Below are 16,798 nucleotides of genomic sequence, written 5' to 3'. Positions count from 1 at the left end.
TTTTCATTTTTCATATTGAGCTCGATCGTAGGATCTATGGATTATGGCCCACAAAACTTGGCTTCCCTTGCTTTTAATTCAATGGAGCAATGGGGCTCAAGGTCCTTTTACCTCCAAACTTACAACATGTCAACACACCTAAAAATACACACCACAGTTTCCACATAGTCAAACGTAATTTAGTCCTCAGCCAGGGCTTCATGTCTCGTTGAGTCCGCTTGGAATAAAAATGTATGACACTGCTTTACGATGATAACTTGTTTCCTCAAAACATAAAGCCACGATGCAAAACACATTACACTAGGTAGACACTTCAGCAATTAAAGAGGTCATTAGCGAAGAAAATAATGTCATAAAATCCCATCCTATAACTTGATCTATCAGTTGAGATCACTCATGTCATATTCCATGAACTTGAATGTGCTCACATCTAGTTCCATCAATTTATAGTGCTCATGTCAATCATTGGATGGTCGTAGTTGTGATGTGGAACCCAAGTATCATTTTACTTCATTACAGAGTACGACACCTTGGCGACACTATTCTTCATTCAATGGTCGCCCTTTTATTTGCTCAAAGGATATAATTTATAGAGGCAAATTAAATTACCATGGATCACTTTGGATCCATGATTTTCTGCATAAAGATTTGAACATAATCCCTAAAAGCCTTCACGATTAATAAAAACAAAGAAAAATCAATGTATTCAAGGAAACATTATCCTCATGGACTAGGTTACTTTTTAGAAGTTAGTTTTTTTTTGTTGATTTCTAGAAAGTGGCTGTCCTAAGGTACTAAAATTTATGGCCTCCCAGTTTTTTTGTTTATTTTGAAAAGGTGGCTCTCCTAAGGTACGAAAATTTATGGCCTCCAAGTCATATGCACCTAGTCTTCTCGTAACAACTTTAATTCATGAGTTACAACACGCCTTTGCAGTAACAAGTCTCCACCTTTCTACACATACCTCAACAAACTTTCCCCTGAGTTTGGTCTTTTGGCATCTTCTCAGTTTTATTCTTTGAAACCCTTCCATCACTCCTTACTCTAGGTTGTTGCAAATCTTCTCACCTTCCTCTATTATCACCCACACAAAGAAAACAAATTTCTTACCAAATCTTCAATCTACTTATACCTTCTTTCACTACTTGTCCACCAGACTACATGTAGGAATCTTCCGTGTTTTGATACCACCTGTTGACAACAATTTTTGTGGTACTTCATTTTAATTTTTCTTATTGGGCTCAATTATGGGAGTTATGGATGATGTCCCACAGATTTGGCTTCCTCACCTTTAATTCAACGCAGCATTGGGGCTCAAGGTTATTTTACCTCCAAGCTTACAACACGTTACCACACCTAGAAATACACACCATAGTTTTCACACAATCTAACGTAATTTAGTCCTCGACCAAGGCTTCATGTCCGAGTGGATCTACTTGGAATAAAAGGGTATGATACTACTTTATGATGGTAGCTTGGTTCCTTAGCCAGAATGGCAAACACATTGCAATGGGAAAACACTTTAGCAATTAAAGAGGTCATCAATGCCGAAAATGACATCATAAAATCCTAGACTATAACTTAACTCAATAGCACTCTGTAAGTTGATATAGCCCATGTCATATTCCATGAACTCAAACATGTTCACATTTGGCTCCATCAATTTACAATTCTCATGTCAAGCTTTGGATGACCATTGTTTTGATGTGGAACCCAAGCATTATTTTCCTTCATTACCAATTATGGTGCATTGGCATGCTTTTTCTTCATCTAATGGTCGCCATTTTACATGCCCAAAGGCTATAATTGATAGAGATAAATTACATTCTCATGGATCACTTCAGGTTCATGATTTTCTCCAGAAATATCTCAACATAATCCCTAAAAGCATTCATGATCAATAGAAACTAGGAAAAATCAATGCATTTGAGGAAATATTATCCTCATGGTCATGCTTACCTTCTAGAATTTGTTGATTTCCCAAGGTGGGACGATGCTCCTACATCAAATATCTAAAATTTTATTTACATTTATTTGTATCTAATAAACATTCACAACAGGATAAATGGTTACCTTTAGTAGTATGGTGGTACAACAATGCCTTTGGTATTTCATCCAAATATCATTATTTATGGAACTCTATGTTTATCATCCACTATCCCTCACATCATTCATGAGAGGGAAACCTAAGGTTTAATTAGTGAAGGAACACATTTAACACAGTTGATAGGTTTCCAAATCATTTAAGGATAACTTGGATATAACACAATAAACATCACTATGAAAGATAGTTTGAAATTGGAGAATGTGTATTGTTTAGGCTAGGAAATAGATTAGTTCCAAGTACTATGGTCCATATACAGTGTTCAAGAGGATTGATAGTATGTCTTACATATAAAATATGTCTTCTTCCCCACTTGTACATCCAATCTTCCATGTTTCCTTTCTGAAGAATGTAAATAATGATCAAATATCAACTCAAACTATTTTCCTTGAGTTTGACAAAAAGGGAAAAATCATAATATAACTTGAAATAGCATATAGATCAGGAAATTATTCAGTCCCTCTTCACGTGGAATAAATTGTGAATAGAATATGTGATTTGGTAAGATGAGTTCTTCATATAGATCCACAAATGATGAGTCTCGAGGAAAATTATTTTTTCAGGTGAAGGAGCATGTCAATCTCTTAACCATAACCCTTATTAGTTATCATTACATTAATTAATTCTATGTTGATTTAGTAATAATAATCTAATTCTAAGCTCTTATTTGAGCCATACACTGAATTCATATATGAGACTCCATTTTTTGTGACATGGGGGAGACCCTCTACTCAACAACTTGTTTGGTAAATTCTATAAGGATATACATAACATACCCCTTTCTCTTATATATAAATTGAGAAGACGCATTTGAATGATCACTTTATCTTTTTATTTAATATTTTAAGATAGAATGTTATCCATTCAAAGAGGTTTTTCATTGATTCATTATTTTCTTTATTATACTGCATTAAGTCATTATTATTATTATTTTGATATTTAGTTCAAAATATGGCACTATGGATTTTATAAAGTATAACCCCTTGGTAATTCCAAAAATCTGTAGTTAAGGGCTCCTATGAACTATAACCCCTTAGTAGTGCTAATAAGCCATGATCCATGGAAAATGTAATGATGAAACCTCTAGGAAACACAAATACAACATGATCATGAAACATGGTAAGAATGTGATTACTTCAAAGTTCGAACCTTTAGGAACACAATGTGAATATGATCATAAAAAATAGTAAGAATGTGATTTCTTCGCACACAAAGTGCATTTATGGCCATTGAAATAACAGTGACCCATCTGTATATGTAATGACCAAAAAATTATCTCAGTGATCCATCCTTACATGGAATGACTTTAACTTGAAACATAATAAAAACATATGATTTATCCATAAACAAAATGGAATTATGTCTATTAAGATAGCAATGATTATCTACATATAATGACCATACATTAGATTTATCTTAATAATCTATTATTATATACGATGGATTTTCTTAAAATAAAATACATAAATTTTTCATCTACAAAATGTACTCATCACCATTGAAATAACAATGATACATATAATGACCTTAACTAAGATAATGAGACATCATTATTCCATATGATGGTTAAAATGACCAAATTGATGGTTCTTTTGAAGTTCACCACACAAAAAAATTGCCCAAAAAGTATAGAGAAATGTAACTAAAATAATTTTTTTAAAATAAATATAAATAGAAATAAGATTTACGGAGAATGAAAAAATATGATACATTCATATAACAAATAGAAATTGATTTTGATCAAAACAGAAAGGGAGATATTGCATGGAAAATTCTATAATTGTAGGTTTTGGAGCATACTTGTGCACAAGCCAATAGATCATGAACACAACAATGAATTTATTATCAAAGGTAAAAATATAGATTCATTATGTATTGTAATGGCAAATTTTAAGAAAGAAGTTTATGAAATACCAAAAATAGAAAATAAAAATATAAGAGGATGGTACATTAAATACATTTCTTTTTTCTTTGTAAAATCAATTTCGATCAAAATAGAGAGGGAGAGATTGCATGGAAAATTCTATAAATGTAGGGTTGGGAGCATACTTGTGCACAAGCTAATAGATCATGAACACAACAACAAATTTATTATCAAAGGTAAAAAAATAGATTCATTATGTATTGTAATGGCAAAGTCTAAGAGAGAAATTTATGAAATACCAAAAATATATAATAATAATATAAGAGGACAGTACATTAAATACATTTATTTTTCTTTGTAAGCTCAATTTCTATATTCAATCAAAGTTTTATTTTTTACGACATATATGATTAGGAAACTCTACATACTACCTTGGTATGTCAATGTGGAAACCAGACCAAAGGTAGAAAGAGAAAGAGGTCATAAAAACTATCAAGATGTTCATGATATGGCTACTAACATAGAACAAAAAGCATAATCCCTCAGGGTGTAACAAGAGAAAGTAGTTAATTGAGATCAACAACAAAAAAAATAGAAATAAGTAGACCCAAGTGATCAATTCTTATATGCTAGAGGACTAGAATTAGTTGGAGAAGGAGGATCATGATCATGGAGGAGGGCTCTCGCAATGAGTTGTAAGAAATGATCCATAATTCCATATATTAAATGTGCTACTACATCCTGAGGAGGAGCTCATCATGATTTCCATTCCACTAGAATAATACTTCACCCAATATTCCTTTGGATGTCAACACAATTCCACAGTGACTGAATACCAGTTGTGTCACCTTCTCCCTGATCCCAGATCAGGTATCCAGTTGAAGAGGGATTGAAGCACCTTAATTTATAATATGTATTCATGCTCATCTACAACCTCCTATTCAATATCATCAATTTCCTATCATACATCGAATGGTATATGAACCCAGTATCCTTTTGAGATTCCATGTGCTCTAGCTTGGGCATGCATATTGTTGAGTCCATCACAACCCCCAACCCCTCTTTTGGAGTGTTTTGTTTATCGAGGCATGCTCAATAAGGATAAATCTCGAAAAATAAAAGTCAAACAAAGTGAAGAGACTAAGTGAAAAAGGGATGAGAATAACAACCCAAGGGGTGAGAATGTTACTTCTCTAAGGAAGAGACCCCATCGAGGACAAAGTAAAAAATATTCGGGTCACAAATAAAAAGAAAATAATCAAACATAGTTACCTATAGCCTAATAAGGAAGACTAAAAATATAAAAGCCACCATTTTCACTCATTGTTGTGTAGAGAAACCCACCAAGGATTTGTCCCCAAAAAGGAAAATCACTATCTAATTGATGAGGGGCCATGAAAATAATATTAACTAAAGACACAGTAGGATGTGAAGGAGAGGTATTGGCCCCAACCTAATGGGGAACTTGTCCTTCAACAAGCATTGTTATAATAACCCATTAACCTTGCACACACTAAGTTTGGTGTATGCTAAATCGAACATCAATTCAATCACTACCTAGAGACTCTAAATTGAGAAACATTCATTGATGATGGATATAGTTAACCAAACCAACTTTGGAAATTGTAGTTCCTTAAATAGAAATAAAAAATTGTTTGAGGTAATTCAATGCATAATCGAAGAAGGGAGACCTGCCACTACAAGAGCGCATCACCATATTTTCCCACGATTCCATTCAATTGAAAAATATCATCTTAATTCTGAACATCAAAAGTGTTTGCATGAGGTGGGCACATGGAGGCTAGTTAGTTCGTATGTCACTTGTCATGCCTAAATTTAAATCTTGAGTGGAGAAATCCATCGATGATATGTTTTCTTCTAAAATAATAACCTGGTATCATTTGAGAGAGTCATCTGAATCAGGTGGGTGATGCTAATGTTGAGCAATGGGGGAGGTTGAATCCTTAGATAATACTATATCAACTATCCAATTATCTCCTTTTTTGGCTAAGAACCTCACATGAGATACAATAAACACTAGGATTTTGAGCAAAGAGTCATGTATACACTTGTAGAAATTCTTAAGCCTCCAACTAATAAAAATTTTCTTGGTGTTTCTCCCATTCAATAAATGCTTATTTTTTATGATCACTACCTGAGAATCACCGTTAACGATCAAATTAGAAAAGGAGAGTCAAATCATGTAGATGAAACCTATTTCTAGGGAGAATGATTCTACCACATTGTTGGTATTGTGTCCCATAACACCATTATAATAGAAGATATCACGTCCTTGCTCATTTGGAAAGATGCCTCCATAACTAGCTTGGCCAAGGTTTCCTTTTTAGTCACCATCAAAATTAAGTTTTATGAAAGAAGGGGGAGGGGGTCAAATAAAAGGAAGAGAAGGGGGTAGTCAGAGGGGGGGAAGAAGGGGAGAGGAAACGTTTTTGGAGGATTCTTAGCTCTGAGGAAGGAGAGGACAAGGTATGGAGGGGGGTAGGTGGAGGGAGACAATCAATGGATGGGGAGGCAAAAGGGGAGGGGAAACATTTTTGGAGTATTCTTAGCTCTAAGGAAGGAGAGTACAAGGCATCAAGAGGCCATTTAGAGATTATGGAGGATTCCTTGGTTTATCTAAGGAACTTGGAACAACTGCAGTGCTGAGAGGAGCTCTTATTTCATAAATTTTGAGAGTTCCTTTATTTCTAGATGCACGTAAAGAGTAAACATGTTGTTGGAATCAATGCTCTATTAAGGATGGGTTTTTGAAAGTGAGAGAAATCCCAGTTGTCTATGGTACTTCAAATGTTATCCAAATCACTTTCAAAGTATTCAAATAGTCTTTCAACATGATCCATAATTCTTTTACAAGTTGAAAGTGTTGAATAAATGATTGGCATCTTCATGATTATTAAATAAAAGATGGGAAAAGGACAAACCTTTAAAGCCATAGTTAGATCCGTCTTTACCATGTTAGAGTTCTCTTTCAAATGAGAAGCCATAGAAAGTGGGTGACTTTTGACCAAAGCTTTTGATGCCAAATGTGATTCAAAACTTTCTTTGAGGGGAGCTCCTTATGTCCACTACTAGAACATAGGCTTCTTTGGTTATGAAAGTGCCTCAAGTGGTATATCTTCACCTAATCTTGTATAAACCAAATTGAACTAGAATTTTCCTTTGTTGAAGATTCTTCCTAAGCTTTCTCATGATTGCTTTCTCTTCCCTATGATTCCAATTCTCCCAAGGTTCTCACATCCTCCTATGAGGAAGTGAATGAACTTCTTGCCAATAATTTTCCACTTTAATTAAATAGTTGTATTGCGTCGAATATTTAATGTTCGTGAGGGAATCATCAACAATCAATCTAGGTAGTCATTTCCATGAATCTTCCCAGAAGGGCACTAATTTTCCGTTGCATATATCCTGGAAATTGTGTCATCGAATGAGGTCCTTGTTTTTGTTGGCATGGTTACAAATAGCGGATCCTTGGTGGAAAGGTGGATCACAATTGTTGTTGGAAAGAAATGTTTTATTTGTATTTTTGCATCCAAATTATTTTCGATAAAGTTGACCGCCTTGTATCCATTTCCACTAAATCTTGGCACCAAACACATTGTTGAGAATTTATAGGTCTTTTAGTCTTAACCATACTTAGACTTGGGTTAATAAAATTTTACTATGAGATTAAATCCCACTTATTTTCTAGAGTAGCTCCACCCCAGAGAAAAACATGTTTGATGTAACATATGGATCTCAGAAAGCCTCTGGGGTGGCTAAAGAAAAGAGTATGTACATCTAAAGGGTATGAATAATAGACTTCATGAGAAAACTCTCCCTATAATGTTTAGGGATTTGAAAGTCCAACAATTGAGCTTGTCTCAGAGTTTTTGGAGGAGTTCCCTCCAATGCTTTCTTTTCATGGAAGACTCAACAAGAGGGGCCCCTAAATATTTGTAGAGAAGGTGGCTAATTTGATGTCCAAGGGTCCAAGAAATATTCCTTTGGAAAATAAGAGGGGTTTTGAATAGATAGAGCTTCGGTTTTGCAAGATTAATGGCGGTACTCGAGGCTATATAACATTCATCAATAATGCAATTAAGATCTTTGGTTTCCCTGATAATGGGGGTTCCAATTAATAAGGTATTGTCAACATATTATTTATGAGATATTAGTAACTCCTCCCAAACTATTTTCACAAAATAGTAGACTATAAGGTGTGGCCCAAGCCTTCAACAACTAGACCAAAGAAGAACAAAGATAGATTATCCCCATGGTGAATGGAAGGTTTCAGTGGGGAATCCATTGTTATGGGTGGAAAAGAAAGGGGAGGAGAATAAACAACCAACCCAATTTATCCAATATTTAAAAAATCCCAAAGTCTTTTAGCACATGATAAAGATAATTCTAGATTGATTTATCAAAAGCTTTATATAAATCAAGTTTGATCAACATACCTGGTTTCTTAGATTTATTTAGGATAGTGGATGAACTCATGGGTTACCTCTATACCACCTAGAATTTTTTAGCCAATGACATAACCCATCTATTCTAGATGTTATGAGCATGGAAAGATGGGATTGAGACAATCAACTATGACTTTCTTTAATTATTTTGTAATGGCATTGCATAATTTGATGGGGTGGAAACCTGAAGGGTGATTCACCTTCTCTATTTTGGGTATCGGTGTGAGGAAGATTAGATTCAAAGCTAGAAGAATAGGTTTCATGGCACAAACGCCTCCATTAGAGCATGAATCTCAAATTTGAGAAAGTGTGCTTGAATCCATCTAGTGTATGAGCCTTAATCTTTAACATGCTCATGATTGCATCCTCCACTTCCTCCATGGAAATTTCATCAGTGAGGGCATCATTGTGCTTCACCTTCACTAAGTAAGGAATGGTGTTAATGATTTTCCTGATAGCCGTAGATTAATTGTCTTGTGTTTCTGAGAGGAGGTGTTAATAATACTTGATGAGTTCCTCTTCCATTGCATCATGATATGTAATTTTTTTACCTAAATCTTTTTGGAGTGACAATATCTTATTGTGATGATAGTGCTTTTTCATCGATTTGCAAAAAAATTGGCATTCTTTTTACCTTCTTTTAGCCTTATGATGCAATATTTATATAACAAGAGAATTTCTTCCTCGATTTTGTGTTCCTCTAGTTCTATAAGAAGCTCACCATCTCCTTTTGTTGGATTTTTAGTTCTTCCTTCCATGATGATGCATTGTTGTATCTGGTCCATTTTTTGTTGTAGCTGATTTTTGAATTGGTGGATGTTCTCAAATTCCTCATGATTCATTTTTTTGCTTTTTCCTTTGAGCACTTCTAATTTTTGCTAGAATTGGAACACAACTCATAAAAGGGTTGTGATGACTTCATCCAACCAATGTTTGGCCTTTCCCAAGAATGACAAGTCCCTTCATCAGAAGGTTCCAGACTAAAACTACTAATTTTTTGGGTTGGATTTAATGTATGCATCTAGGTAGATTGAACAGTGATTTAATCTCTAACACGGGAGGATTGAGGCTTCAATGAAGATGTCCCTATCCCAAATGGATTTAGAGATAAGGAATCTATACAATCTAGAGTAAATCTAGTGTATTCCTACTCATTTTTCGTTCCATGTGAATAGGTCATTCACTATATTCACATCTATGACTTTTAAGTTTGTCATGAGATCGAGGAAGAAGTGAGCACTTGTATCGCGATTTCTAAGACACGTTTTTTTCATGTAGAGATTTAACAATATTGAAATCCACCTATGATACAAAGAGCCTTAGGGTGCAAGGAAAGTATTTGCTTTAAGTCTAGTGAAAACATAATTGGTTTGTCTACCAAGAGGGTTGGGCCATAGAATGTGGCTAGTTAGCCTATGGTAGTGGAGCTAATAAGGTGGAATTTCCTTGAAACGATTTTAGGAGTTGCAATCAAATAAGATATTTGGATGTTTATTGGGTTCCAAATCAAGCCTAGGCTATTGTCCCACTACATCAAGGGTTATTGATGAACAACCACTCCAACATTTGAAAGTTATTTTAGTGAGGCACTCGTTTGAATAGTTCTCTCAAAGTATGATGATTATAGGTTTTACCGTACAAATTCGATCTTTAAGAGCCTCATCTTTCCCTTACAATTGAGGCACCTAATATTCCTTGATATAAGATTCATTGAGAGGGGTGAGGAACGAAAGGAAAAACCTTTCATAGGACTATAATGTTACCTATATTGGCCGGTGTTACTCCTACTTCTTGAAGAAGATTTCAGTTAGCTTTCCTCTCTTTGCTTTTCCTCGTTATAGTTTCTTGAGGTCTCTTTGATATTTTGTGTTTGGAATCTAATACTTTTGGACCTAGAGCTTTGTTGATTTGAATTCCTTCGCTCTTTTACTTTTAGATAAGTTTGATGCAAATTTTGGATTTTTTCCTCTGGAATCATTTACATGTCTTCCCCCCTTAGCTCTTCCAACATGCTAAGGAGGGTTTCTTCTTCCACATCTACATCTTTTGGGTCATCTTCAGATTCTTCCAAGGTTGTCACCAAGGTAAATTTTAGGGGTGAATTTTAGCCCAAGGGTGAAATTTAAGGGGTTTTTCATTTTATAGGGGCGAAACTTTTATAAAACACCCATTTCATATATTTATTCCAGCTTTTATTTTAAAAATAATTATTTTTTTCATTTTAGCCCAAAATAAAGGGGCGGATAAACTATGAAAATACTCATTTGACCCCATTCACCTGGTTTAGGAGGTTATATTCCATTACAATTTCCCAATTTTCTACTTTACAATGTTAAATTCGTTTGCAATCGCCCATTTTCTGGTTTGGGAGGTTATATTTGGTCCCAATAAATAAAAATATAAATAAAGTGGAGGTATGGTAAATAAATAAAACCCATTTTTATACTTACTCCAAAGGTAGGTAAATAAATAAAAATATAAATAAACTAGAGGTATGGTAAATAAATAAAGCCTCTTTTTATATCTAGTCCATAACCCTCTTTCTATTTAAGAAGACTCAAAAAAGAGGTTTTATTTAAGTGAATCCTATGGGCCAAATACCATATTTATAAAAGAGGTATGGTAAATTAATAAAAATATAAATAAACGAGAGGTATGGTAAATAAATTATATTTACTCCATAAGTCACCTTATATTTACGAACACACAAGGGTATAAATAAATAAAAATATAAATAAAGTGAAGGTGTGGTAAATAAATAAAACCTCTTTTTATACTTACTCGAAAGGTATGGTAAATAAATAAAACCTCTTTTTATACTTACTCGAAAGGTATGGTAAATAAATAAAAATCTAAATAAACTAGAGGTATGGTAAATAAATAAAACCTATTTTTATATTTAGTCCAAACCCTATTTCTATTTAAGAATGCTCAAAAAAGAGGTTTTATTTAAGTGAATCCTATGGGCCAAATACCATATTTATAAAAGAGGTATGGTACATTAATAAAAATATAAATAAACAAGAGGTATGGTAAATAAATAAATAAAAAATTTATATGTAATCCATAAGTCACCATATATTTAGGTGAAGCCTATGGGCCAAATACCATGGGCCAAATTATTATTAGTACCATGCTAAAAAACATTATTAGCCCTAATATTAATATTAATAAAAATAAAGATGGCACATGGTATTGACCCATGGTATTCATGTGGAATGTAGCCTATTTAAAGGGGGGAACTAAACCAACATAGATCCATATTTACTCTGGATCTACTAAGCCCCGGAGGGATCAAATCTCTTGATATGCAAAAATAAAATAAAATTAAATTAAATTAAAAAATTAAAAAATAAAAAAATAAACAATTATTAATTTTATTAATTTTTATAAATTACTAATAGTAGTTTTTAAGCTCCAGGTTTATGATAACCCATGGTATTCATGTGAGCATAGATTATCTAAAGGAGAAATTCTATCAGCTTAGATCCATCTTAATTCCGGGTCTACCAAGTGCTGAGAGGGATGAATAGATTTCATCCCTCTAAGAGTGGTAGATGTGGATTTAAGATGGATATAGGTTGGTTTTTATGATAATGAAGATATTAAATAGACTTAGGAAATAATATTGTAAAAAACATCTAAGGTGAATGGTTAAAGCTACATTTAGTCACTTCACAGAATTTAGTAAAAAATACCAATATCTCCATTAATATTGGTTTTTCTATGAAATCTCTTATCACTCTTTCCACATCACCCTCACAGAAGAGAGATAGTCCCTACCCAGATTTCCCACCATTTTTCAAACGTTCTCAATATGGTATCTTCATGAAAAAGTTAAGGTACTGATGTTGGAGTAGTTGTTTGAAAAATATGATGGTTTGTACAACCTTTCATCTTCTTTGTTATTCTTAGTTTGTCATAATGATCTTTTGGGGTTGGGCCACTACACCATATTGTCATAAAAGGAGGAGATTGTGCACCAAAAAGGAATTAATACACATGTTACAACACTGTTAAAAAATGCAAGAAGTAGTGAATTATGCTAATAAGCAATTTATATTGGGAGAGACATAATTAAATTTTATTATTTAATTCAAGATTTCCAACTAAAACAATAATAAATCTAAATTTATATATTTATATATTGATTGGAATGCTTTTGACAACAGTCACTTCTTTCCATTAGATCCCCTTCAAGCCTTTGGGATACCTACTACTTTCTTATATTATGTAGTTGGGGATTGCTACTTGTTGACGTGTTGGGCTAAACAAACTTAATGTGTTTTTTTAATCTCTGAGTTGGAGTCTATGGAATAAGAAATAAATTTGATAGATTGACAAAAGTGGTAGCTTATGGAATAAGAAAGAAATTTGATAGCTTGACAAAAGTGGTAGAGAAAAAGATTAATCTCTCTTACGTTGAAAGAACTAGTAGTCAAGATCAACACCTACAAGAACTTTGTTGTGGAATATTATCAAAACTAATAGAAGGATATGAAAGAGTGTACAATAAAACCTAACACGGCAACTGAAACTTGCAACATTGTTTGTAGGAAGAGAACATTATGTTTCTTTTTTCCAAACATGTATGCTAGTACATTACAATGAATATGTTTTCCTATTATCATATATGGTTTCATACTTTAACAAGACATTCGCCAAGACTTCACAATGTTTTTTTATTCAATGAAAGAATTGCCAAGATCTTACAAGATTTTAGAATTCAGTGAAAGATTCCGCCAAAAAAATTATATATACATATTATATTATTGATAAAATTATCTCCCATTTTTCTTATGTATCACGGGGATTCACCCATTTGTGGGTTGTCACTACTACGCCTTAATTGCTAAGAAGATGATCCTCTATACTAATTTCTAGCTCTTTGCACCTTAATGAGCTTCCATCCTAGTTGAGTCCCTCTTAAATATTTTCTTGGGTTTGCCTATAGCCATTTCCATGCAGTCTTCCAAAGCTACAAAATTGTTTCTAGATTGTGGGTTTTCTCTAGCTTTTGGAGCCTCTTGCTTGCTAGGGTTCCATCATTTAGTTCTCACTTGTTCAAAATCCTCTATGTCTTTTTTCCTCTATTGTTCTTAAGGGTTGTCCCTTTGATTTAGGGGCATTCAAGTAATAGATGGCTTTATTTGTGGCACCTTGAGCATCTAAATGGAACATCATTGTAATAAAGTAATCAAACAACTTCTTATACAAAGAATCATGGTAGTAGATGTCTATGGAGGCAAGAAAGGGTTCTAAGATGTTCATATAGACATATGAGGTGTGAGATGTGTATGAATCTTTTTGTTGCCTCAAAAGTTTTAACATGTGTCCCAATTACGTTACCAATTCCTTGTAGCTTCGAGACATTCCTTGGTAGTGAGAAGAGTTAAGCCCACACTAATACACCTAAGAAGTCTCATTTTTAGGATTGTATCTTTCCTTCTATAATGGCATTAAAGTCCTACATTTTTTATGAAGGGCGGGCCATTCTCATAGACTCTAGTGTGATCCTCCAAATTCTTGAAGATTATTGTAAAAAATTCCTTCGTATCGAATTCAAGGTCGAGTTATCCTTCAGGCTGCCATTTTTTTTTAATCCAAAAGATCAGAGACCTTTATATCTTTTTATTGGCCACACCCGTATAAAATGATCTTTATACCATTTTATGGGCCACACCCGTATAAAATTACAGATTATGATGTTGTCTTACAATCTTCTAGAACTCCATATCGAACCTTACACTTTGGATCTTTCCATACTTTGGGTAGACATAGCCCTTGCTTTTGATTTTGCCAATAAGCCCCCACGGGTGGTTTCGCTTTACCAGCCACATCCAATTTTACAAGACCATTGTTTTTTGTTGGAGAGAAGAGGTGGTGCCTCTACTTAGCCCTATGCCCAATTATCTTTTGTTACAATTTTTTTTAGGAGGTGGCGTGCGCCTCACAAGGTTTGTGCCATGGCAACACCAAAGCGAAGACTTACTGGGGGTGGCTATCTTTTGTAAGAGGGGGCACCGAGGATTGTGCCATGGTGACCCCAAGAGGGAGGGGATAAATAGCCCTATCAAAGACCGAGAAAAAAAAACCGTAGCTAGGACATAAAACCCTAGTTAGCTATATAATATAGCGTGGAATGAGTTGAATAAGGTACATTCAGTGTACAGCAAGGTACCAAAAGACTCAAGAAACCTATTAAATTCTTAATGTTTCATGGTTTAACATAACCATCATGGATGGTTGATGTAGAGAGTGTCGTGAATAGAGATGGCTTGAATTAAATGGCATGGTAATCCACCAAAATGGTTTAGCTGTACAACGACTTCCGAATAAATATCCAACCCACGTGAACAACTGCTTACGACCAAATATCCAACCTACGTGGTTGTCCTTTGAGCCAATATTTTCAATTACCGTTGTACGGTATCTGTAATGTAATGCTGTAATACGGGATTATTTACCAGGCGCTTATTTTATAAAGAGATCAGGAGAAGAAGAGTGTAAGCAGTTTGTGGAAGTTGGTGCCAATCAAATTTGTTTGGAACCTTGTGAGTAACACCACACGATGGCGGGCAAGATGTCTAAGGAAGAACAGATTCCATGTCCCCTACCTTTGCCTGTGTTATCTCTCAATCACGTTTCACTCCTTTGCAAATCTGTGACGGCTTCCACGGAATTCTACGTGAATGTTCTTGGATTCCAGCTTGTAAGAAGGCCGTCTTCATTCGATTTTGTAGGAGCCTGGTAAGATATAATTTGCATAACATAATGAATGGCCCAAATCTACCCTTTGCATATAATATAATATAATACATAGATATTGGTTCTGAGTATCTAACATACTACTGCGATCCAGGTTATTCAATTATGGTGTGGGAATACATCTCTTGCAGTGCAAGTCTTTGGACGATCTGCCTAAAAAAACTGAGATCGATCCCAGAGATAACCATATCTCTTTTCAGGTTAACTTTAAAGTCCCACCGTTATCTTTAAGAGATTATTATTATTCTTGCGCGATGTACTTCGGGTTATAGTGTGCTTATCATTGTTATTGTTTTTTACTTGCAGTGCCCAGATATGTTTTTAGTGGAAAAAGGACTGCAAGAAATGGATATAAAATATAAAAAACGTGTTGTGGGGGATGGAGGATTGTACGTGGACCAAATTTTCTTCCATGATCCTGATGGTTACATGATCGAAATCTGCAATTGCGAGAATCTTCCCGTTATTCCTGCCCAATCAACCTCTTCTGCGGGATCAATCTCACTGCCCTTTTCTTTAACTCATTCTAACCCTAAGTTGGAGCCAGAAGACAACCACTCAGAAATCGCTTTAGTTCCAGCTAATCTTGCTACTGCACAAATGGACTTCACTCCTTTGAGTAAGCTATGCTAATATTAGAAGAGGACAGTGACTAAGTATTATGTAAAATCTTTCAATAAAATTTGTGATATGTAGGTATACATCGCAGAGCAGGCTGCTTTTTTCTTCATTCTAAAGCATCATAGTTGTTATTTTCCATCCAGTTTTTCCTCCTCTCTGGCTGTTCTTTTCGAGGAATATTGAATGACTTTGAATCTTACCTGTAAACCTTACTGCTAAGTAGGCCATCCCTTCAATAGATTCTTATTTACCGTCTTTGTTGTCAATCGATTCTTATTTACCGTCTTTGTTGTCATGTGGTGAACAGAAAAAGAGATCGAAGCCATTGGACTACAAAATCACTCCTCATAAGATGCACTCGAGGAGGAAAAACCGTTATTTCTGTACATAGATTTATATTTGTAATGGCGAGAGATAATCGGAGATATTCTGAAATCATATGCATTGTAACTACGAAGATGATATTTCGTAATCTCAGGTATATACAAATTGTTTCGTAGTCTTATGTATATACAAATTGATGACTCGTTAGCTAGAGCTTCAAGGAATGACATGATAATAAAGGACCTAGGTATAAGGCTAATATATTATATGTACGGGTATAGCCTCTATGGATTAGAGCTTTCTACTGTATGTACTATGCCGTCCCTTATTTCAAGTATTGTATACGTAGTCTGAATATCTATCAAAGCAAACTTCTAAGTAATTCATATATTTTCTGACTTTGCATTTTGCTAAAATGGGTATGTGAGAATTTGGCTACGGTCCAAAGAAGATACAGAAGATTCTTCATGCTTTCATATTTTAATGATGTGGAGTTTCGATTATCACCTATGACATGAAAAATGTTAACGTCTAATAGTTGCCAACTTGATTTAATTCTACAATTCTGGTCACACATTACTCATTACTGGGTTTATTTTATTTGTACAACCCGCCCCCCTGAGAAGAGTAGGCAGATGAAATATCTTCATT

The 16,798-nt window shown here is 34.4% G+C and overlaps 1 protein-coding gene across 1 annotated transcript; it reads left to right on the top strand.

Annotated features, from left to right (window-relative positions):
• Positions 1–14,958: 14,958 nt before the first annotated feature.
• LOC149221662 (glyoxylase I 4-like) lies at positions 14,959–16,535 on the top strand. Its single transcript, XM_089383007.1, has 4 exons — positions 14,959–15,184; positions 15,297–15,402; positions 15,509–15,821; positions 16,131–16,535. Exons 1-4 carry the CDS (start codon positions 15,006–15,008, stop codon positions 16,172–16,174), a joined length of 642 nt encoding a protein of 213 aa, XP_089239133.1. The 5' UTR covers positions 14,959–15,005; the 3' UTR covers positions 16,175–16,535.
• Positions 16,536–16,798: the final 263 nt, after the last annotated feature.

Source organism: Pinus tabuliformis, chromosome Q, assembly GCF_031772625.1.
Source record: "Pinus tabuliformis cultivar Carrire ecotype Pingquan chromosome Q, CPIR1, whole genome shotgun sequence".
Taxonomy (NCBI): domain Eukaryota; kingdom Viridiplantae; phylum Streptophyta; class Pinopsida; order Pinales; family Pinaceae; genus Pinus; species Pinus tabuliformis.
The sequence above is the reverse complement of the archived record's forward strand: the minus strand, read 5'-3'. Positions and strand labels throughout refer to the sequence as shown.